At 36.9% G+C, this 23,433-nt stretch overlaps 1 protein-coding gene across 6 annotated transcripts in view; it reads right to left on the reverse strand.

The window, feature by feature from the left end:
• CDC14B (cell division cycle 14B) overlaps positions 1-23,433 on the reverse strand; it is a 51,925-nt gene that overhangs the window by 12,742 nt on the left and 15,750 nt on the right. For 5 of the 6 annotated variants that reach the window (XM_065740591.1, XM_065740587.1, XM_065740588.1 and 2 more), the window contains 8 exons: positions 13,659-13,735; positions 11,276-11,342; positions 9,811-9,873; positions 8,816-8,903; positions 8,222-8,452; positions 6,411-6,549; positions 6,133-6,286; positions 5,318-5,418 (listed from right to left, as the gene is read on the reverse strand). In XM_065740591.1, coding sequence (XP_065596663.1) covers positions 5,318-5,418; positions 6,133-6,286; positions 6,411-6,549; positions 8,222-8,452; positions 8,816-8,903; positions 9,811-9,873; positions 11,276-11,342; positions 13,659-13,735 — 920 coding nt within the window. Of the gene's footprint in view, positions 1-2,837; positions 2,986-5,317; positions 5,419-6,132; positions 6,287-6,410; positions 6,550-8,221; positions 8,453-8,815; positions 8,904-9,810; positions 9,874-11,275; positions 11,343-13,658; positions 13,736-23,433 lie in introns of all 6 variants that reach the window. The other variant, XM_065740586.1, reaches the window with a different exon arrangement.

The following is a 23,433-nucleotide window of genomic DNA, read 5'->3' on the forward strand; positions in this document are numbered from 1 at the left end:
TCGATCCCTCTCTTATTCTCCATTTTTCTTGCCTACACAACAAATCCTATGCTAGGATGCCAGGCAAGCATCTCCTGAGATAGTTATCTCCCCACGGAGACGAGTACCACACAAAAGAGTGTTCAGTGGTCATTGAGCTGCAGCTTATCTCTCTTTCGTTGCCCCAGGACATGCCCATCTGCTTGTCCCTTAGACAAAGGATTTCACAACCTTTGCCCAGGACTAGCTTGGACATGTTCAGACATGTTCATCAGCAAACCTTGAGGCAATGGTATAAAATAATAGTCTCTTACAGAAGTGAAGAGAGGCTACACAGGAGCATGTCTTCTCTGACTTCTTAACAGAAATTTTACCAAGATTATCTACTTCACGAGGTCCTGATTTTGTCTGGAATAGAGTTATTTTGTTCTCAATAGCTGGTATGTGCTGCGTTACAGAGTTAGGATGAAACTAATGCTGATAACACACTGATACTTTAGTTGTTGCTGAGCAGTGCTACAGAGAGCCAAGAACACTTCATCTCCTCCAAGGAGTTGGGGGGGCAAAAGGAGCTGTGAGGGGATAGAACCAGGGCAGGTGACCCAAACAAAGGAGTGTCTGGTAATCTATGATATCACACACAACTTTAAAACTAGGCCAAAGAAGGAGGAAGTGGGACATGAGAAGCGATGGTGTTTGCCTTCCCAAGTAACAGCTATGTGCAGTAAGCTCTGCTGTTCTGGAAGTGGCTGAACACCTTGTCTGCTGATGGGACACAGGGCATCAATTCCTTGTTTTGTCTTGCCTTCATACGCAGCTTTTGCTTTACCTATAAAACCATCTTTATTTCAACCCACGAGTTCTTGCACTTTTTTTTTTTTTTTTTTACTTTTCCCATTCTCTTCCCCAGTGTTGCTGGTGGCAAGGAAACAAGCAGCTGGGTAGTGCTGAACTGGCTGCCGGGTTAAACCATTACACTGTCACATACAACACAGCTTTCTCACTCATCACCTTTTGATTTTCAGGAAGGCTGGCCTGAGATATATACTACTCCTGTAAGTCATCTATAATTACCTCTTTAGTCTACAGGTAAACAGCCTGCAGGACTGCCAGAGTAGCTAAGAACGATGACTAAATCACCTGACTGGTAATTTGGTCTCTTAAAACACAAGGGACGCTAGCTGCATACTGGAGAGCACATTAGCTTTTAAGTGTTTACTTTGCCAGGACATAAAACAACACTGCATGACCATAAACCCTGAATATGAGGCAGTGGCACTAGTAACTCAATTGTTGGCATAAAAATACATTTACTAACATCAAATAGTCTTTTCTCCTACCCTTTAGCAAAGGAGCTTTTACACAGAACACAGAAATGTTAAAAGAAAGGAAGACAGTTGAGTGAAAGTGATATTACAGTACAAGAAAACAAAGAATGGATTGTTTATTTTTCTTTAAAATGGTGTTAAAAATTTAATCTTTCAGTTTGCCTTTAGAAATCTGAGGTTTCACTTCTGTAAAACACTGAGACAAGAGCTAATGCTAAATTGTGAGTAAAACTTTCAAAACTCTCATTTTAGTGTGTTTTTGACAAAGCTAGGTACCAATGGGAGAAAAATCTAATTTGATCTTTTAGATTTGTTTTGTTTTTGCAGAAGACTAGATTAAAATGACCTCAACTAAGGCTAGTGGAATAACAAAACTGACCACAACTTCCCCAAGTCTTCATTTTCAGTTATTGACTCTTTTATTTCAGCAAAATTATTTCCACGGTTTTTATAAGTGTGGCAAGGATCCTGATTTTTCTCTAAGAGCACTGAATTTTTAAGCAATCACTTGAAGTAAACATTTTCCTTTTGGGATAGCATAAGTGGTAAAGCAGCCTCCTGGATACAGGGAAGCAAACAGAAAGAAGCTATTTTATGTTTTCTGAAAGATCTGTGTGCTGCTGCTATTTTATTTGGCTAAAAGATGAAAGCTGCCATCTTATGAAGACAAAGTACCTTCTAAGTAAAAAGTAGCTGCAAATACTCTAACAAAAGCAACTACTCTAACAAAAGCTTAGTAGAGAAAAGAGTAAAAAGTGTATTCAAGGAATGGATGTATTTTTAACAATTTACTCAATTACTGAATTTAGGTAATTCAAAGAAGGTATTAACCTATTCCTATAATATTCTATAAAAATAATTAAGAACAAAAGATGAAAACAGCTTGTGTGAGTAAACAAGTAATCCTTGACCTAATACTTCAACCTGTCTCAATGTACGCTATAAGGTCAAAAAAAGTCCAATTTTACTGTCCCTTACAGTATATTATAAGCTGTTAAAGAAAAACAAAAACAACAACAAAAAACAAACAAACAAAAAAACCCCAAAACAAGCCTATTGCCACTTCTAACAAACTCGAATTCCTGGCATTTCACATAAATAATGCCATCCTTTAGGAAATCAAGCTTATGATTTTCAGGGTATAAGCTTTGCAAGTTTATGAATTTCGGAGTAAAACTGGAGCTAAGATCTTTACTGTCAATACACAAAGGAGAGGATCATATTATAAACCAGTTGTTATTTTTTTTCCTTTTTACAAATATAGTTACTTATTTGCAGGAGCATGCAGAGAAGAAAGGCTTAAAAATTATAAATTACCCTAATTACAAAAGCTCTGCACCTTTTGTGTTGCAAGCCAGCCATAAAAATCATTCAGTTATTTCAAATAATATATACAAAAATACAACAAAGCGAGAGCAGTGAAATTTTCTCTTGCAACAAAGCTAGTAAGGAACATGATGTGAAAACATGCATTTATGAGACATACTAGACAGAAAGCATGAGCTATTATAGAGAAATGGAATGGGACACTTACACAGTGGCTCTCTCAGGGGGTCCTGATGGTTACTATGTTCTTAAACCATCTAGACAGAATAGCAGGCTGGGAAGAAGGGAGCTACATACAATCCACCAGATGACAATGCTACACAGTGTAGACACCAGCATAGCTAGGAGCCATCTAAAAAAGGGGTTGGAGGGGGAGGAAAAGATGAACAAAAATTCAAAAGCAAAAGCCATTTGCTGCATTTTTGCCTGTTTCAAGTTCTTTGAAAGCTTATTGCTCTACAATCTTAATCAAGCTTTTTCTTACTTTCTATATGAATCCATGCAACCGTAACTTGTCAAATGTATCTATATGTATAACAAGAACCTAAATAAAATTTCTGAAATCCTCACTGAAGTCATCTATTCCAAAGAAAGTTGTTGACAATCTTTAAAAAATGCATTCTAGACCATATGTAGCCATCTCTTATGCAGTTTGAACAGCCTACACCAATAGATCTTACTTCACAACCATGCTTTTTTAATACAAAAATACTAGACCAGAGCCAGATCACTTTCTAGCAACAATTTATGCGAACACTTAAGATAGGAAGGGTGGGTTACCTTCTTGTGTTCAAAAGTGCCAAAGCTAATTGATATTCCCTATGCCAAAGGTATACCATACTGCTTGTTAGAACATGCACAAAGCATCCATTCACAGTATCACACAGAGCTTATACAACCAACTTCAAAACTCTATACAGAAACTCCTTGTGTTTTAAAGTAATGCTTCTAGCCCTCAAAAAACTGTAATCCCCTCAGCTTCTGGTACTCTTACTTGCTTGTGTTTTTTGTCGCAGTTGTTATTTCTTGCTTTTTTTTCCCTTCTGAAATAAAACTGCATAGATGATTTAGAGTTTTGTTTGCTCAGATGAAATTAATCAATTTCTCAGCAGCATTAACTACTTTCTAAGACTCTGAACTAAGATAGAAAAAGGCTGTGAGCTGTTTAGCTATGGAGGACTTCTAACTCTGGTAAGGCAGCTAAATATCCCTATTGGTATTTTGGTTTAGTAACAGTAAAACTGTGTCAACACATCTCAGTACAAGCTGCAAACCATAAAACCAACTCCTGCAAGAAACAGTAAAAAAGAAATTCCAATTCCTCATTAGTGTACCATCTCCCTGTGCCACAACGCATGTGTAAGCCCTAACTTACCCAGTCAGCACTCATTCCAAAGAACATACTGAAACTGAGACTTTTCACAAACTTTATTATATGATTTAAAGCACTACTCATGAAAAAAAAAATATTAGGAAGTAGAAATGAAGAGAAAATACACACCTTAGAAGATAATGTGCAAGGCAGCTTTTTACTGTACCGCTTGAGTACACTGATGTGGTTTTTGTTGTTGCTTTTTTTGCGTTGTCTAATTTTTCTTTTTTTTTTTAAATTTCAGTTAGTATAGACTTTGTTATTTATATATTGTTCATTACAGGGTTGTCTGTGCAAATGATGACTGTGAACAACAGAGAACCTCTTAATTAAAACATAAGTCAAATTCCTACACAGCAATGTGTGAGGCTATCCGAAGACACTCTTGTAACTTAGCATATTCTTAACTACCCACACCTTGCTTTCCTCAAAGTTTGATGAAGTTTCACTTTTATGAATTTTGCCTCATCGTCCCTACAGAAATACAGCACAAAAAAGCCAAGTTGCCTTTGATCTATAATTCCAGTAGTGTGTTACCTGCAAAAATCTACCAGCCAGAGGTCACCCTTTCTTTCCTAGCAAACAAGTGAGATCTTGGGTATGCCCTTCACAACTTGTATTCCCTTGTAGCTTATGTACAGGGAGCCAGAAAGCTTTTCTACCTACAGTTGCTGTGAACTACAACAGATGCAGACAACAGTAGCCTACAAACCTTACTTTATAGGTGGAGTTTCGTATTTGTTTTAAATAAAGAGAGTAATACACCAGGTTCCAAGTTAGAACTGGTCTCCTTAGAATTTATTTATTGAAATACTGCCAGTACCTACCTTCCTGACCACCATTATCCCAATGTCCATAGGATTTAGGTTAAGTTCTCCAAGGAGAAGGAAATTAAACAAAGCTAGAGATTTTTTTCCAACTATTGTTAAGCAGCTGGCTTTACTGTAAAACTATGAACACACTTTATTTCAACCAAACACCACGAATCAGTCATGTTCTTCCACTGCTATACTACCACAGGAAGGAAAAAGAAATTACTAACATACAGCATTCAGAAGCACTACAGGAAATCGCAGAGCTCTGGAATCAAAGATCAACGGCAACAGAAAGAAACTGAATAATGTAGTTCTTCAACCAAGTTCACCTGTTTCCTTAATGCCTTCAGCAGAGTTCTTAGGAAAAAGGGAATCTTTCACTTGTTTTAAATGAGCAAAATCAGTCCTGCCAACAAATGTATGAGTGCTAAGGTAAAAATGAATGAAGAAGAGAATACAAGTAGTTGTGGCATTTATACATTCACAAACTGACTTACTTTAGTGGAGATACAGTTGCAGATTTTGCCTGCCTTTTACTTTTCAGAGCACGAAGCTTGTCACCTTGTGTTATACAGTCTGTTTCATCTTCATCACTGTACTGCAGAAGAGGAAAAAAAACGCAAGATATAAATGCACATACTTAGAAAGAATTAACTTTATTTTAAATCATAAAGTTAGAATTATCCCCAAAACACTTGCCAGCATAAAATTAAAAGAAATTCACTTAAATAAATACAGTCCTATTTTCTGTGATGACACATGGATTACATGCACCAGAATGTTCAAACATTGGAAATGCATCTCAAATCATTGCTTAGGCACAGTACAATAGTCACTCCCCGTTTTTCTCAATTATCTACTTTTTTCAAAACTAGCACTTTTTTTTCTTTAAAAATAGACAGCTTCAAAAAGTTGTACAGAAGCTATAATTAGTTAGAAGTTAATAATAGTGAAAAACCTTCCATTCCTCCCCTCAAAACACACAAAGTAATACAGTAATATAACTGACAATCCAACACACACAGAGAATTTCTGACTGCAAATTTTAAGTTCTAATATCGTTCATTCTAGTATTTATCTAACTGCAAATTTCAAGTAGGACAATAATGCTCCTACATCACCTATATTTGCACTTTGTTTTTCAAATCATAATTCCTGTCCATAATATTTTTATCCCCAAATCTCTTGATACAAAGGAAAACAGAAAAAGGAATGTGATAACAGCATTATTGTACCCACGGGTTTGTTAGAATCTAAGAAATCCTCAACAGCATTTGCAATTTTTACAAAAGCATAATATTCAGATGGTTACCAGTTCAGTGCCGTTTTGGATGGTTCTCCTGTTTCTAATACCATTAATTGAAATATGACCTACTCCTGACAGGATTCTTGTTACACCCATTTTACAGCTTCGTCTCAACTTTGCATAGAAAAGATCTCCTTCTGTCCAGAGTTCTGGCTGTTTCCTACCGTGGCATAGAAAAACAACCCAAAAACCAACAAATTAACAACACAAAATTAAAGGGTACAAAAAAAGAACAAAAAGCTATTTGATCTATTCTAAAAATTACTTCAATTCAATCTACTTACTCCAACAGGAAATGTTGTTGCGGTCCAATCACTGAACCTGGTCTATTTATTCTAATCCAGGCAATAGTTTCAGCAGCTGTCATTCGATAGTGCTTCATAATATAACAGGCAATAAGTGTTCCAGTTCTTCCAAGACCAGCTGTGTAAGATAAAAGAATGGCTTTTTCTTATATATGCTTGTTTTCATCTGGAAGCTGCTGCAGCTAGACATTGTTACTGAGACAATAAGTTGTTACTGGTAACAAGTGCAAGTGCAACTTACCTTTTTAATTTTTTCCCTCATTTACATAGTTAATAACACATTGTTTAAATGCTCTTAGTACCTGTAAATATATCTATATTTGCACACACACTTATAAAAGCATAAAGATTGTATACGCAAATAAACAGGCATGACAGTGTTTATATGCAGATACAAAACAGCTGCCTTTTCAGAAAATTCGCAAAGCACTTTGATTGCAAACTGATCATAAATTGCATTAACATCAGTTGCTCTTTTTTTTTTTGTTCCAAAGGAAAAGCTAAATTTTGTAAGAAGGAAGTTTGGGCACTTGCCAATTTAAGCCGGAGCACCCTAGAAAACTTTTTCCTAAATGGCCCTAGAAATTGTACCATTTACCTTGATAAACATGAGAAGGAAATGAAGATAGCCAACTTTGTGGATTCCCTGCTTGATTACTTTCTTTAAATGTCAAATCACATTCCTTCATTTAAGAATCAACTGAACACCTGTGTAAAATCTTCAGAACAGTCTAACAGACAACACAGTCACACAGCACTTTCTGCACCTTGTCCAGCTTTAAGAACAGGCTACAGCGTTCTACTGTTTCTCAAGACTTATAGGAGACCGAGAACTGTAAGGCAGTCTTGACATCATCAGAATGACAAATATGAGAGTATACCTTATTCTGAAGGAAAACAAAGCATTTGTACCATTGTTACTCAATATCCAAATATATTCAATTAAATGATATGCCTGGATTTCACATCCTGGTGGAGAGTATGAGCGTACATGCATGCAACAGTCAAGAAGCTGTTTTGAACATTTCAACTTTACATGATGATCCTATTAAACATATAGCAAGTGAAGATCCAGAGAAAATTAAAAAAAAGGAGCCTCTGAAAGTCCCAAGCAAATGTTTTAAGAAAATACCTTTCTCCTTAAATCATAATCTGCTGTGGACAGGGAAACAGTTCCACTAGAACCACAGAAATCTTAATTTCTCAGAAAGCTACTTCAAGCTATGTTTGGCATGCTGTCAATATCCGTTCCTTTTGAGTTAGACTGTCAAGGAACAGATATTCAGAGAAAACCCAGTGCAGCTAGTATAGAGAGTTTCAGACAGATAAAGATCTATATGGCTCCGCAGGAACACTCCAGTACTTCACGAGGACTTTTCTCAAAAAACTGTACTGGTATTTTTAAAAATTTCTAACTTAGTGTATTTAATCATGCATTTTCAGAAAGATCTGTAGACCTTGTCAGTACTGCAAATTCAAGCACAAAAAAAAAATCTTTTAAAGTGCTAACACCTTTTAGCAGAAAGAGCTGTTAATTAGGCTAGCTTACTTCCAGCAATTTTATTCTTGGAAATAGATTGAAGGACTCTTCTGGAACTTAAAAAATTAGAAGACAAAGAGCAGAACAAAAGCACAGAAAGCATGTGCATAGAAAAGCTGCTGCTTGGCAGAGTTGTCAGTAACTAGATATAATGGCATTATAGAATCATAATGGAGTTGCGGAATAAATCTTAAAATGAGAAATATCCCAGAAACTATAACTTGTAATATAAATTGTTTATACACAGTACCTTTGCAATGAACAGCTATAACACCTTCAGCATTCTCACAAATACTTAGAAATGCTTTAACTATAGTATCATTAGGCACACTTCCATCAGCAAAGAAGAGGTCAAAATGCTTGAATCCAGCATCCGTAAAACGTCTGGCATCATACATTTTTTTGTTGAGGCGTATTATAGTGGTGACCTTATGTTTCCTGAAGTATGGGAAATAAGCTTCTGGAGCATGATGGGGATAGCCTATTTAAAAACAAAAAAAACAAAAAAAAAAAAAAGCAGGGAGGGGGAGGAAAGAAGAATGAGGCTCAAACTGCAGAATAAATGAAGACTGAAAACCAACAGATGAAAACACTTTCAAAATAAAACTTTAAGTTAAACATAAAAAAAAAATAGTCTAACTGAAAATGGAATTTTAAAAACAATCACCTAGATCAGATGCAATTAAACCAAGCATTAAAATTTTACTGTCAGGGTTCTTATAAAAGAAACAGAGCCAAGGAAAAAACACACTTTGAGGAACAATTTTTAAAGCTTTTTCTTACTGGTAGCAACCAACTAAGAAAGCAGTGGGCTTGTGTCCCCCACCTCCTTTTTTAAGCATACCATTTTCAATTTTACTTCTTGAATGAGGTCCACTGAAGGCAATGAATTTGTTTGGTAATATCCAGTTAAAATCTCCATTTTCTGCTCTCTGTCAAGAGAAAATGCTTGGTTTATCATTATCCCTGTATTTTCAGGCTTTTCCTTATTGTTTCAAAATACATACTAGATAGAAGTGATGTACAACTTTTTGCAAAGGAAGCGTGATAAGAGACCTGCTTTTTGTTTCATCAGGAGGCTGTCACTTGTTCTTAACCTCACTCTTCTTCTTGTGTTCTACCTTTTCTAAATTCCAGGTTTAGAACAATGCCGTTGATATGCTTCAGATGAAGAACAATTTCTAAATATAAAATTTTTATGTTTCTAAATTGTGATCTTCCTCACTTTTCATTATTTAAGTCATGATTTTTTAGATTCTAAGAATACCCTATTTTCTCTTTCAGATAACTAGCAGTGCTGTATTTCTGAGTGCCTATATTCAGACATCGCAGTCCTTTATCTTCATATTAGTTTCCTATGCCTCAAACTGCATGTTGCAAGCTTCAAGTTTTCCAGTCCTGTCTTCTTCTCTACCTTAAAGAATGGTAGTATAGTTTTGCTTTGTGTTCACAAATGCACACTTCAGTCACTTTCCAGAGATCAGATAAGACTTGGACCTGACTGTCCTCAAGTTGCTCATCATAATTGCTCAAGAATATGGAAGACATTTAAAAGATGGCCAAGGAACAAGTTCTTGCTCCCTCATTGTCTTCCAAGGCTTCAATAAAAATGTGGGGAAAAAAGCATTTGTTTCTGTTTTGTTTTCTGCTTTTCCCCACTACGTTTGACGCTGACTATGCTTATTTCTGACTCTTTCTGATCACTCATCTATATTTAATAATTATAGTTGAAAAAGGTAAAACAGAAATGAAACATAATACTAAAAAAAAAAGCACATATTATAAACATTCACACTGGCATTAATAATAGCAAACAAATCAGAAGACTGATACACGTACCTCATAATGCTCATATTCATTTACATCAAATTCATCAAAATCCAGAAAACCATACTGCAAAGCCTAAAATCCAGAATACAACTTTTAACAAAGATAACATCATCTCATTGAGGACAATTAATCTCTCAGTTTACCAAATTCACCTTATTACTTGTTCTACTCTTTCAGATAAATTTATTTTTTTGAAAAAAATGCACAACAGCTGAGTCTTGGAACAAAACAGGTATAAAACTGGTTTGTAAGTTATAATAGAAGTGAGGATAGATAAGGAAGTCTTTCTGCTTCCACTGAATCCACACTCTGTAAGTGTACTGTCCTTTTATTACTGCTAGTAGTAAGATATGACAAAGAGAAAACCAAGTGGCAAACATTTCTTATTTATATTACTGGTGCATTCTTAAGTCTGTATTCAAAGATCATAAATATTTTGGTGCATGTATCCTGTTCTCTTCTATTAAGATTCTAATCTCTTCACTAATTAAAAATTGGCTGCAGATAGACTAAGTCCACAGCTCTAAAGAGACACTAGTGTGGCCCTTGGTGTTACTAGTAAACCACAGCCATATTTAACACAGAATAAAAAAATGTAAACTTTTTGGTAACTGGCAGTTTATCACTTATTAATTAGTCAGAAAGAGAAAACATATACAATCTCATAACACCAAGTATTTTGAATATCAAATTCAAACCTCCTCTCTCACTGCATAGCCTACTGTGATTTTCCTTGCTGTTCACCACTCTTAGCATAGCAGCAGCCAATGTCAAAACATAGAAAAATACCTGAAGAATCTCAAAACTTCAAGAAGTTGGCTTATGTAATAGAAACAATAGCATTTGGCAGAGGCACTCACAATGAAAAAAAAAAAAAAAAAAAAGTAATGGAATGGAGAGCCGCAGAATTCCCTGTTCCAATATTCATACAGATGAAAAAGAATGCATTCAAATTCTCCTTGTCCTAAAATGCCACATCAGCCACCACTGTACTGCAACGAGACACCAGGTTAATATAACTTGTGATTAAAAAAAAATCTGCTTTTAACATTGCTGCATTTATATTACTGAAGCAAAACTTCCAGTTACAACTACATACTGAAAGTGCCTAAAAAGCATCAATAAGCAATTCAAAACCTCTATAAAAGGCAACAGTGAGTGATCTGATAAAACTGTTAGTCAGTTCTTAGAAGTAACAGATACAAATGACTGTCCTGAAAAGACTACCTAAATATAAGTCAGCATTTTCTCTTTGAAAACTTTTCTAGTTGACTAGAGGATTAGTTCACTACAGATGTTCCATCCAGAAGTTTTGTTACAATGCATAATATGTAATAAGCTGGGTAACAGTCAGAAAAAATTGCTGCAGTTGTAGCTGTAACAGCTCTGATTACCTCTTAGCCTTTAAAGCCTTTTTCTGCTGAGCAGCAACTAGTTGACATTTCACACTAAAAAAAAATACTGTTTAACTTACCTTGTTTATTGCATGAAAACAATCCAGCAATGTTAGATGAAAACTGCAAGTACCAAATGAAGCATCCCTGTAACATATGATGATTGTAGTGTAAAAAAAGTGTAAAATGTTCGCATTTAAATCCAACTGAATACAACTGAAGATATCTCTCTAAAGCAACATTAAAAAAATAAATACAATTTCTATAATAGCAAAATAATTATGTCAAATGATTAAATTCCCCCCTTGTATCTTACAATAAAAAAAACACAAAATATTTTTCTCCAGTTATATTTGGTGTTAAACGTGACATGTTCAATGCACATGTCAGTAAAGAACAGAAATATCTGAAAAATAACAGAAACTCCCTTTGGCAAAAACTAATGCATAAAGATCCATCTTACTGTAACATATACTCTTAAAACATTTCCTTCTGAAGTTCACTTTCAAAAACATCAAATTGTAATACACTGACATCTTTTTCTTCAAATTCTGTTTAAAAGCAAAAAGGTGCTTCACAAACACATTTTTTAATATATGTGAATAGTATCTTCTTGAAAAACCTGTCAAGATACACATTTGTATGGACATGTTGAAAGACTTTCCCTAAGATGTATAGAATAGAATAGTTTATGCTTAAACTTGAGAAACTGGTTTTCATCAAAACTCTTTCAGCTTATTTTTTCTTTAATCTTGATGCAAAAATAGTATGCTCTTGATATATGACCATTACCAGACTCCATAAGCACAATCAAATAAGCATTCTACAGGATTACTACAGTCAGGTAAAAAATAATTTTAAGTGGAATCAATATCAGATGATATTTTATCTTCTCAGAACAGCTACTTCTAAAAACATGCAGCTCTTATCAGAACACAGGGAATCATTACTGTTACATAAAAGTAAAAAACAGACCATCTTCAAACTCAAACTGAAATGAGGAAGAAGTTCTGAAGAACAGGAATGTCTGCCTCTACACTTTATTTCTATTCTTTTCTGTCTAATGAGTAAGTGTGAAAAAAAAATCTGCAGGAGACAGTGATAACAGACACAGCTCAGGTAAGTGGCAAGCATTCACTTCATACTGTTAACAAGTTTCCCTGTTGGTAATGCCCAGAAATAACAACTAACTTTCTGTTATTCTGTTGAAAGGCAATGCTTTTTGCAGAGATGAAGAGGACAGTAATCTCAATTCAGTAGTAAATTCTACTGAATTCAAGAAAATGGAAAAATTCCCAGGCTTCAGAATATCATGCGTATTATACTGAAGTCTAAACATGTTTTTGGAAGTCGGCTCTCAGTAATTCCTGTTCTAGAACATATATTTGCATTTCTTTTCAGTATGTCTGTCAAAGTGATAATCTGGGGATTTGTGCATGCTGTATGACCTGAGTGAAAAGCTGCAATATCAGCTACCCACATACATCTTTAGGATTCTTAGAAACACAGAGGTCTTTAAAGAGGCCTTTTAATTTCTGGGAATTAAAAGAAAAAATGGAATTAAAAAGAGAAACGGGATGATGGAAGCATGCAATTAAAGACAGGTGCTACTACACACTTATACTGTGAAGAAGTAAATGAAATTCAAATAATCAAAAGCTCAGCTCTTGGACAGGAGCTAGAAAACACAAACAGGCAAGGACTGAATTAATCACCAGCAACCAGACAGCAAACTTCCATTCTACAAAGATTCTGGCCATCCTTTTCTGCATACTAAAGCAGACAGTGGAATGTTAGTTTGATCCAACATTTAGGAACACTTCTTTGGAAGAATTTATGAACGTTTTTCTATGAATGATGGATCAACTTTATTCAGTAAATTAAGCTGCATAGCACTCAGAGAAGTCTATCGTCTGAAAAAGCTCAGGGTCAAGCAACCACAAACAAGTAGTTTTATATATTTCCTCATTGGTAAAAATGAATTCTTTGAAGTTAATACTAAATCACAAGAGGCTAGGTAGCATTCTTGAGGCACAAAACAGTTATTAGTAGATTGCTTTGTACATTTATTTAGCGGGGAAAGAAAAAAAAAGGAGTGATAAAAGTATTATAAGTTTTGTGTGATTACTGGACGATATTTTGACACTTAACTGTTAACGACTAGCATAAAAACAATGCCAAGTAGAAAGCAATGTAGATCAAAAAGCTCAACAAAGAGTATACAATATACAGTGCGGCTTTTTCACACTTTGCATTGGTGCACTTCAAAACCAGATGCTATACTCCTGTTAAGTTTGCACTTAAAATCAAGCAGTGAACATGAGGTGTGACCTTTTAAACTACAGAAAACAACAACAACAAAACAAGAAAGAAAAACAAAACCAAAACAAAACAAAACAACTGTACTGCTAAATGCTATATTCTTCAAATTATCAAGCTACAAAAAGTTACATTATTACTTACCTGAAAGGAAGATACAAAACACTTCCAGCCAATACAAGCCTGTACACATCTTCTGGTGATACTCTCAGATATATTATCTATTTTTATGAGGAAAAAGGGAAAAATTGCCTTAAGATTCATAGAAATAAAGTCACTTGCTTACAACAGACGTAATTAAGTGTCAGCGAATTTGTAAGTGCTGGGAAAGACTGTCATGAAGAGCAAAATGATACAAGTGTGCAACAATAAAATTAAGCAAAACAATAAACAATACAGTATATGAACATAGATCCTTAAGCAAAATATGTCACATTTCATTTATTTTTGACTAATATGAAGTTATAGGCAAATGTATGAATTTTCTGATATACAAAACAGTGCATGTGCTCAACAGGTAAGACTGAAATAATAACTTGTATATGTTCTGATTTTCCTATAGCATTACATTTGCTTTATTCTAAATCTCAGACTTCCTCCTTTGTTCTGGTGAAGCAGTGTTCAGTAATTAAGTCCAGATGTCATAAAGGAAAAAATTTAGTCCACAGTTCTAGAATCCTAGGAATAGAATGAATACGCTTGTAACACTCCACTGTCAAAACTACTCAAAAAAAGATAAATACCACCTAATGACTAGTATATGGACGTTAAATTGTCCATATACAAATTATCTTATCCCTCCTGTAAATCCTCTAACACTAAGGTGAATCTGCTTAGGGAATATTACATAACTCTTTTATTATGCAAATCACATCTTCCAGTAATCAAGAAACATCCCCACGTGGCCAGGAGAAAATAACTGTTAATAACAAAGCAGTCATTAGTCAGTTAAATAATTTCATGTTAATACTTTTTCTTCAGAAATGCATTAGCTAGGCATTAAAATGGTCCGGGAAGTTATTGTTTCATTAAAGTTCCATACATTTATTTACATCTCCTATATAAATTACCTTTTTACAATTCTTCTTCTATGGAGAAATCCTAATGAATACTAACCAAATACTTATCTATGACTAGGATGCAGGAGCCCAGAGCAGGGCAGGCTGCGGAAAGGCCTGATGGCGACTGCAGCTCTCACAGGGAGCAGAGGGCAACGCTAAGCTCTGCTATGTGTGACAGCGACAGGGCCCGAGGGAACGGCATGGAGCTGTGTCAGGGGAGTTGGGGGTTAGGGACAGGGTCTGCACCAGAGGGCAGTGGGCATGGAACCGGCCTGCCAGAATTCAAGGAGTGTTTTTGGATACACTTCCCAGGTGCAGAGTTTAGATTTTGGGTAGTGCTGTGAGGACCCAGGGGTTGGACTCAATGGTTCTTGTCGGTTCTTGAGAATTCAGTCATCCTATGACTTTATGATTTGAAATACTCACGGAAATGTACATAACTTTTGCTCTTGGCTGCTTTCTTTTTCTTTCCTGTTTTTTTTTTTTTTTTCCCTTCCCATACAAACTGAATAAATGACCTTGTTTGTGTTGGCAGTATCCTCCCTCCCCCCCACACACAAGCATTCCTGAGAGATGAGACTGGGAGGTGGAATAGATATTGCTAAAAAAAAAAAAATAACAAAAACTTGAAATACATCTTCAACAGACAGCTAAAATACAAATGTCAGCAGGTGACCTCTCCTGTTTTTCCTCTGATTTGATAACATTATGTATTTTCTGAGCATTCTTCCTGAGCAATTAGCAAAACAAAATGAAATCAAACCCCACATCTGTTTTATTTAGGTAATTTACTATGGCAATGAAAACAGCATTTTTTTGTGTGTGTTCACTGAAGTGGTGTAAGTGAAGTTTATATTTCAATTCAAGAGCATATACCTAGGATAAAAAAAGGACTTAAAAATTTAGATAAGTAGGTAGATCATTTAATGTTTTCTATTCTTCAGGCATACATCATATGCAATTGATTGCCTGAATTAGACTTGAAGGTCATGTTAAAAAAAATTCCAAGTTGTGTTCTTTGATACAGTCATATATAAAAGCTCAGAACACAATGAACACAGACTTCCAGAAGCCATACAAACATAGTGCTTGCTTATCAGAGAAAGTGTGCTTCACCAGAGACATAAAATGACACTAACAAACAGGAAGAACAGTAATTAAATGGCAGAAATAGAGTTTGTACCCAGAAATGACTCACTTGGAAAAAAGCTGTGATTCAGTGTCGCCAGGCTGGGTAATAGAGAGCAATACTTGCACAACAGGCAAATAGAAAGAAAGACAGCTAACATTAGCTAATCCTTTAAGCACCTGTAGCTAACAAAGGAAAAGGATTGTTCTCACATCTCAGTTGAGCTTTTAACGGCTTCTTGAATAATACAAGCTTCAACACAAAAGCACGTTTGCAAATGTTAACAGCAGCAAGAGGAAGTTTTCGTTGCACTAATGGACATGTTACAATAAACTAAGACTGCATAACATCACGCGGTATTGAAACACATTCGTTCTTAAGCACAGACCATACTCACGAAATGACATTACTAACTAGTGAAGCAGCACACGAGAATGGATGTTCCTTGACACAGTTACATGAACACTCGCCACAGACAAGCACACTTGGAAAAAACCGACATGATTTCTGAGCATTGGAATGTCTACCATTACTCAGTACGTAGAAAAAACACACCGCGAGGAGATGGCATTTTTCAGTGTAAACAAGCTTAAAGGAACAAGTACTAAGCAAAAAATGCACAATACTTCCAATACACACTTATGGAACAAAAGCAGATTGTGGTACATTATATCTTATATATGTAGTCACAGCTAGAATGTGTGGAACAGTTACAGGGACAACATTTGATGAAAGTGTTGGATGGAGTTCTCAGTGAAAAGTGGTATATAAAAACATTCAGGTTAGTAAGAGGATATCTGGGCAGGTGTGATAGAATGGAGTATTTCAGAAGGAATTACAGCATTCAGTCTTCACTGTGAATGGGAAAGACTATAAACTGAAACTTAATTCACAAGGAAAGTATCCCAGCAGTAACACAAGAAGTGTTCCATCAAAATGGAAAAGAGATCTTTTCTGGAAGTTTAAGATTACAAGAGAATCTTAGCAGGAAATCTTGGATGTGTGGAAGCCTGGATCAAGGATGAATCTGTGTGAGGTGATTCAGGTTGCTGGTGTAGGCTCCAAATATACATAGGTTGTTCTGAAAGTAATGCTTTTTATTTCCATGGAAACTGTAACAGATCCAAAGATTACAAAACACTACTTGATACAGCAAATTCTCATCTACCAAACTCCTTTTTTCAACAGTCACTACCATTAGCAGTGCATTTTCACCAGCGATGAACAAGAACTGCATGCCAATCTTGTAAAAATCTACATCTCTACTTTTGCTTATTATCACTGCTGAAATACATCACCCACTGCCTCACTGTGCTCTCATCCATTGTTTGGTCTCCTTGTTCAACAAGCATCAATGAATATCAACAAGTGTTATTTTTATAGCATGGAGGAATTCAGCGACATCCCTTTGCTTCGCATGCACTTCCATGTCAGATGTCACTGTCAGACTGACCCTCTGCTGCCATTTGTCAGTCACGTGGCAACAAAATGTAATGAAATACCAGTGGGAAGATTCAACCTTTACTGCCATACTATTAACATCTGCCTCTGACACTGAGGGACAACATAATCAAACAGGAGGCACTAATTTTGGAGCAGCAGTCACAGAAAGTGACTGTAGGTAGGACTAAACGAGTGAGAGATGGAGCAGCAAAGCACAGGGAAGCAGCAGATATCAAAGCAGCAGAGGCCACATCTGTGTTACGATGTGTGTCAACTAGCAGAAGTGCATCTGTGAACTGAAAGCTGGCAACACATTGTTGACATCTGTACTGCAGACTTAAAGAATTTTATTTATTTTAACTTCATGTTAGTCCTAGTCTGATCCTGTGGACTGGACACCCATTAGCTGTTGGGATTGCTCAATGACTGCTCTCTGAAGTGAACCAAAATGCACCAGCCAAGGGTTTAAGGAGAAATTCACTTCAAACACAACTGATACAAACCTAAACTTTAATAGACACTCTGAGAAATACCTCATAGTTTAAGGTCACTGGCAGCTACTTTTTCTGATGATGAGGAGGTCACCAAAACCTTAAAGACAAATTATTTCACCAGAATGATGTGAAAGGCAGTAAATGAGAGAGGAAGTAAAAGATGTTAAGAGTGACCTTTGAGCTGACAGGATTGTTCAAAGTAAGAAGAGTTACGTAAGGCACTCAGCAGAACTCAAGTTTCAGAAAAGATGAAAATGAAAAGGTTGACCTGATAAGCAGAAAAACAAAGATATTTACAGATGTACTTGTAAACTGATGAAGTGTGTATAAGGGGAGGATGTGAAAAGGGAAAAGACACCTCTAGAGATATACAGCACTTGAAACCAGTTTGACTAAATGCCAAATCTAAGCTTGGCTACTTATATTTTTGCAGGAGTACACAAATTTTCACATATAAAGCAGTTTCCTGAAGCTGATGCCAGTAAAACAAACACCATGAGCAACCACTATAAAAAGATGTGTGAGTATACATGTACAGGTACTTTCCATGTATCGTACATACACACAGAGGAAAGTTCATTCAAATTTTACGATCATATCACACAGGGCTCTCCTTCATGAAATATGAATAAATTCCGTCCCTTTATAACTCGAGGGCATTAGAGTGCACTGTGCACCGGTGTCCACCAGTGCCTTGTATCTTTGTGGCTCTAATGTGCCAGGCCATCTAATCCACACAGTCCATTACACTCTATAATCCCTTTCCCCCTCCCCCCTGGCTGAGGGCAGGGCCCCTCTATTGGTTACCTGCAGTGATGGGAGCAATTTCATTGGTGGCTAATCTGTGCTGTAGTTCTCTCACCTGTGCTCGCAGTGCAGGAGTGGGTTTTCTATGCCACTTCCTCATGTCCTCTCCGTTTTCTCGTAAGAAGCTCCACATGGCCACATGTGACATGATGTTACTGCTGTCATTTGCTCGTGCAGAGAGGCGGTTGCCTTTGGTGGCCGAGACTTTCATCAGTTTCATCAATTGCTTCAACAGATTCTTTGGGTCATGCTCGTCTTCATCAGGTGTTTCCAGTACTGACAGAGGTTCATCCCTATTCATCAGTAATGACAGTTCCTCCAGTATAATTTTCTGTGTCTTCTTTATCTCACCTACTTCTTCTGCTACCGCTAACACAGCTGCAATGGAAGCATGTGATGGTGGAAAGTGTTGTTCAAAGTTTTGGAGTGTAATAATCAATTCATAAACTGGGAGTCTTCTGCCTTGGCCCTCATATCTATGGAACGTTGCTACCAGTGTACTTGCGTACCTCTCTGGTGCTGTTTTTGAGAGCTTATGATATACATCAGGTGTGCACCTTACTCTATCAGGATCACATCTGGTGTGGATTGTTATGGACAAAACTGGGATCATACAGCATCTCTACTACACCCATTTCTCTCAAAAATTGGATGCCTTTCTCCACACTATTTCATCTTTCCACTTTAGGCTCCAGATCATCTTTGTAAGGATATCTCTCCTTTACAGCCACTAGTACTCGTTCCCAGAGGGTAGCGACTCCATTCAGACATCTGCCAATTCCTCTGTCGATAGCTGGGTCTCGGGCAATGCTTGCCAGTTGGCGGGCTTCGCTGCCATCTAGGGACACGCTGCTGGCACCGTTGTCCCAACACCGCAGCAACCAGGCGACAATAGATTCACCCGAGCGCCGTACAAACTCCTTTCTTGAACCTTGTATTTCAGTCATCTTTAGAGGCTAACGAGTAGTGGTAACAGTGACTTCATCATCATCGCTGTCTTCTCCATGTCTCTCACTTTTCTCAGTGGCCTTTCTAGGTGGTGGCGGTGGTGCTGAGGAGGGCCCCTCACCTGGATCTTCCTCTTCTTTCTCTGCTTCCTCTTCTTTCTGTTCTAGGCGCGAGGATACCTGTGTCCATTTCTGGCCTTCCACAGGGGCAACCGACATTGATGCCGGTGCTTCCTGTGATTGGTCAGGTCTAACTTTGAGGTTTCCATTTTTGCTTTGGACCTTAGTTTGGAAACCATTTCTCTCCGGAATATCAATTATAGCTCAATAAAATTTTTAAATTTTTAAAAATTTTACAATCATATCACAAAAGACTCTCCTTCCTCAGGCCAAACATTCAAACCAAGCAGCTTTTTAAAAGAAACCTGAAAACTCTGCTTTGTGAAGATCTGAAAGAGAGCATGCAAAAGTACAGCTGCATTGGTTTTAACATTTTCCTACAATCTCATACAAGTGCAGATGTACACACATACATCACTACATACACACCGATGTGAAGTCTTAAAAGCCTTTATAAATCTTTTCCATAAGTAAGAAAACTGTTGTAATAAAGAACTCACACCTTTTACAATAACATACTGTTTTTTCACCCTGTGTAATCATTTAAGTAGTACTTCTTTAGAAATTCATCTTCTTTATGCATGGAAAAAATATATCCTACTGAACTTCAAAATACAGCCAGAAATTTGCCATTCAGAGTTGAACCATTAACACTGCTCTAAACATTCTTTTCATTTAGGACATCTGTTTCTAATTAAAGGACTGGATGTAGCTCTGTGAATGGTCAAAGGCCACCTAAGCATTATGTACTTTCAAGCAATGTTCCTGCCAATATTGCTATGTATATCCAAGAGCCACTAGGACGTTCATTGAACGAAATGGAAGAGCTTGTCTAACTAGGCTACTGAATCCTCATTAATGAGTGCTCAAAATCAACCAGTGAATAAGAGTTCTTGTAGCAACAAAATCTTACCTGATTATCTTTTATATCTATTATAATTTCAAACCAGTTCTATTGTAAACACAGGTCTCCTAGATTTGTGTTGCTCCTACAAAAACACTATTTGCAATAGGTTGAAAAGCTTTGGTGCTTTCACCAAAAGTTACCAAGTGAAATAGTGATACTGCACCCAAGACAGAACACATTTGATAATAAAGATACCTGATATAATCTGTTGCTTTTTCAGGAAAATAAAGAAAGATATAAGCTATACTGTTAGAAATAGTATCAACCCGAGTCTGCAAACAGCCCTTAAAATTCATGTTGATGATGTGCTTAATAACCAACTTTATTCTCCTGATCAGCCCTTAAATGAAATATCTACTCAAGGTTGCTGCCTTCACCATGCATTTTACCCCACTGACTTAAAAGGAAGATAACAATGAGAAGATTCAACCTAAACTGCCTACAAGCATATTTCATGCAATACAATTTTGTTTCAAAAATGTCACTCACTTAAAATAATCTTAACCACTGTAAACTACAAATAAATACAAATCATCCAATTCTGAACACAGTTGCTGCTATATGACCGAACATAAACTGACACACATGCATAATTTCACTATAAAAATATCAAACATGTTTGTTATTAAAACCTAACTTGAACATACTAGACAGTTAATACAGTAAACTTTCTAGCAATATTTCTTAGAAGTTTACACAAACAAATTAAAACAAATATATTAGAAGGCTCTTGTACGGAGGTGTACTGTACTAAAGAAATGCACATAGGTTCATAAGGTTGGAAAGGACCTACAATATCATCTAGTCCAACCATCCTCCTATCACTATCCCTACCCAACTACTAAATCAAATCCCTTAGCACCTCATCTAAACGCTTCTTGAACAGCACTAGGGATGGTGCCTCAACCACCTCCCTAGGCAGGCCATTCCAGTGCCTGACCACTCTTTCAGAAAAAAAAATGTTTCCTCAGGTCTAATCTAAATCTTCCCCGGCGCAACTTGTGGCCATTCCCTCTCGTCCTGTCATTATTTATCAGGGAGAAGAGGCCCACCCCCTCCTGTAGCCAACAATCCTTTTATTAGCAGAAACACGACTGTTACTTAGATAGAAACTTTCAATTGTTTTCAAAACAGTGGGAAATAGAAAACCCTTCTAGCTTGGAACATCAGTACTTTACAACAGCTGAGAAAGTAGGATAGCACTACTATAGTGATGAACCCCAAGTGAACAACCCTATCCAGAATTGCAGTCTGGAAAGAACATGGTAAGGAAGAATCTAGCAGAAAAAGCAAGAAAAACTGCCATTATGAAAACTAATCATGATTTCCAATATACAATTCAGAGGAAGTTTTTAACGGTCTTGAACACAGAGAGACTTCCAGCAGCTTTTGTTTGTATTAAGTGCCAGTACTACTTTGTTCATCTCCCCTCCTCCATTCAACAGTCAAGCATAAACTTTCTTCACCAAAACATAGCTAAGAGTGAACAGTTTACCCACATCTAATTTTAGCACTGTAACTGTTAGCCATTTACTACCACTCAGCTTGGACCAATAAACAGACTGATCTCCATTTCTACATCTTAGCTAGAGGTAACATTGCAAGTGCCACAGTAAAAGCACAACAGCTCAACATTACACAGGCTGGTGTTAACTGCTTCTACCCTTTCCAACTCCTACCTTGTTAGGCCCACAGTTAGGAAGGCCACCATCAAATTGGAAAAGCAAAAACAGTACTACAGATCAGAATGGATGAAGGACATGCTGCTTACCCTGAAGAAACAAGATAAGAAAACAGACAAAGTACAGAGGTGAATCCTGGAGAAGGTGACCTGAATTACAGCAGTTCATGGGGCAGTACCCCCCAAAAGGGTCACCATCCAAGTACATAATTAGTGCCAGGCCTGAGAAAAGAAACACTGTCACTAAGGTAATGCAGCCAAGGGGAGAGGGGGTTCTTGGGAACTGAGTGGTCAGCGCATAGATGGTACATTCTCTTTCTTAAAACAGAAGGAGTAATAGTGAAAGAAGCAGACTTTCCTTACCCACAGCTAAGTCCTGGCAAAAATCAAGAGAAGCCACTGTAGAGATCAACTCAGAAGATTACTGTTGCTTTGGTAGAGTGGTAAGGCCTGAACAGTACATACAGCTTATAATGAAAAGCAGCTTTTCTTCAGAAGGTGAAGAACAAAGGCTTTTTCTTCCCCCTCCCATCTTTCCCCTCACCCTATCCATCCTAAATAATTTGTAACCATGCAATTCAAACTAACCAAACAATAGCTATGCTTTGTGTGGCTGAACATACCAAGTTTATGATAATGTACATGGAAGAATATTATTCTCATTAAGCAGCACATCATATGTAAAAAGTAAAGAAAATACAGAATTAAACTATGAGGGCTGCTCCAAAAATAATGCCTCCAATTTGATTACATTGGCTCATGATGTTGGAGGCAGACATCGGTGGTATGGAAGTAGAGGTTAAACCTTCCCACCAATTTTCCATTACATTTTGTTTCCAGGCAGCAGAAGCACAGCATGACAAAATGGAAATGCATGTGAACAAAGGGGCGGCACTGAATTCCTCCAGGCAGAAAAAATAACACCCACTGACATCCAGCAACACTTGCTCAACGTTTAAGGAGACCAAACAGAGGATGTGAGCACAGAGAGGTGGAGTGTGATGTGTACCAACAGTGGCAACAGCCATGCACAGCTGTGACACCATGAAATGAAGAACATCTTGCTCAGCTCATGCATCCAAATCAGCAGGTTACAATCAAGGAACTGTAAGCAGCTGACTATCAGCTTCAATGCACTGGAAATAACAGTGGCAGAGTAGAAATACTGCCAAGTCTGGACCAGGTTGTTCCCAGAAAAGCTCACACAAACTTGCCGTATGCAAACCAATATGAGACTGAAAGTTTCCTGGATAGTGTAATTACAGGTGACAAGAGGTAGTATCTCCACTTAAAGCTGCAATAAAAACAGTAGTCCAGGGATTGAATTTCC

The sequence above is a fragment of the Cyrtonyx montezumae genome, unplaced genomic scaffold (genome assembly GCF_038088225.1).
Source record: "Cyrtonyx montezumae isolate F1298 unplaced genomic scaffold, pur_monq_1.0 scaffold_29, whole genome shotgun sequence".
Taxonomy (NCBI): domain Eukaryota; kingdom Metazoa; phylum Chordata; class Aves; order Galliformes; family Odontophoridae; genus Cyrtonyx; species Cyrtonyx montezumae.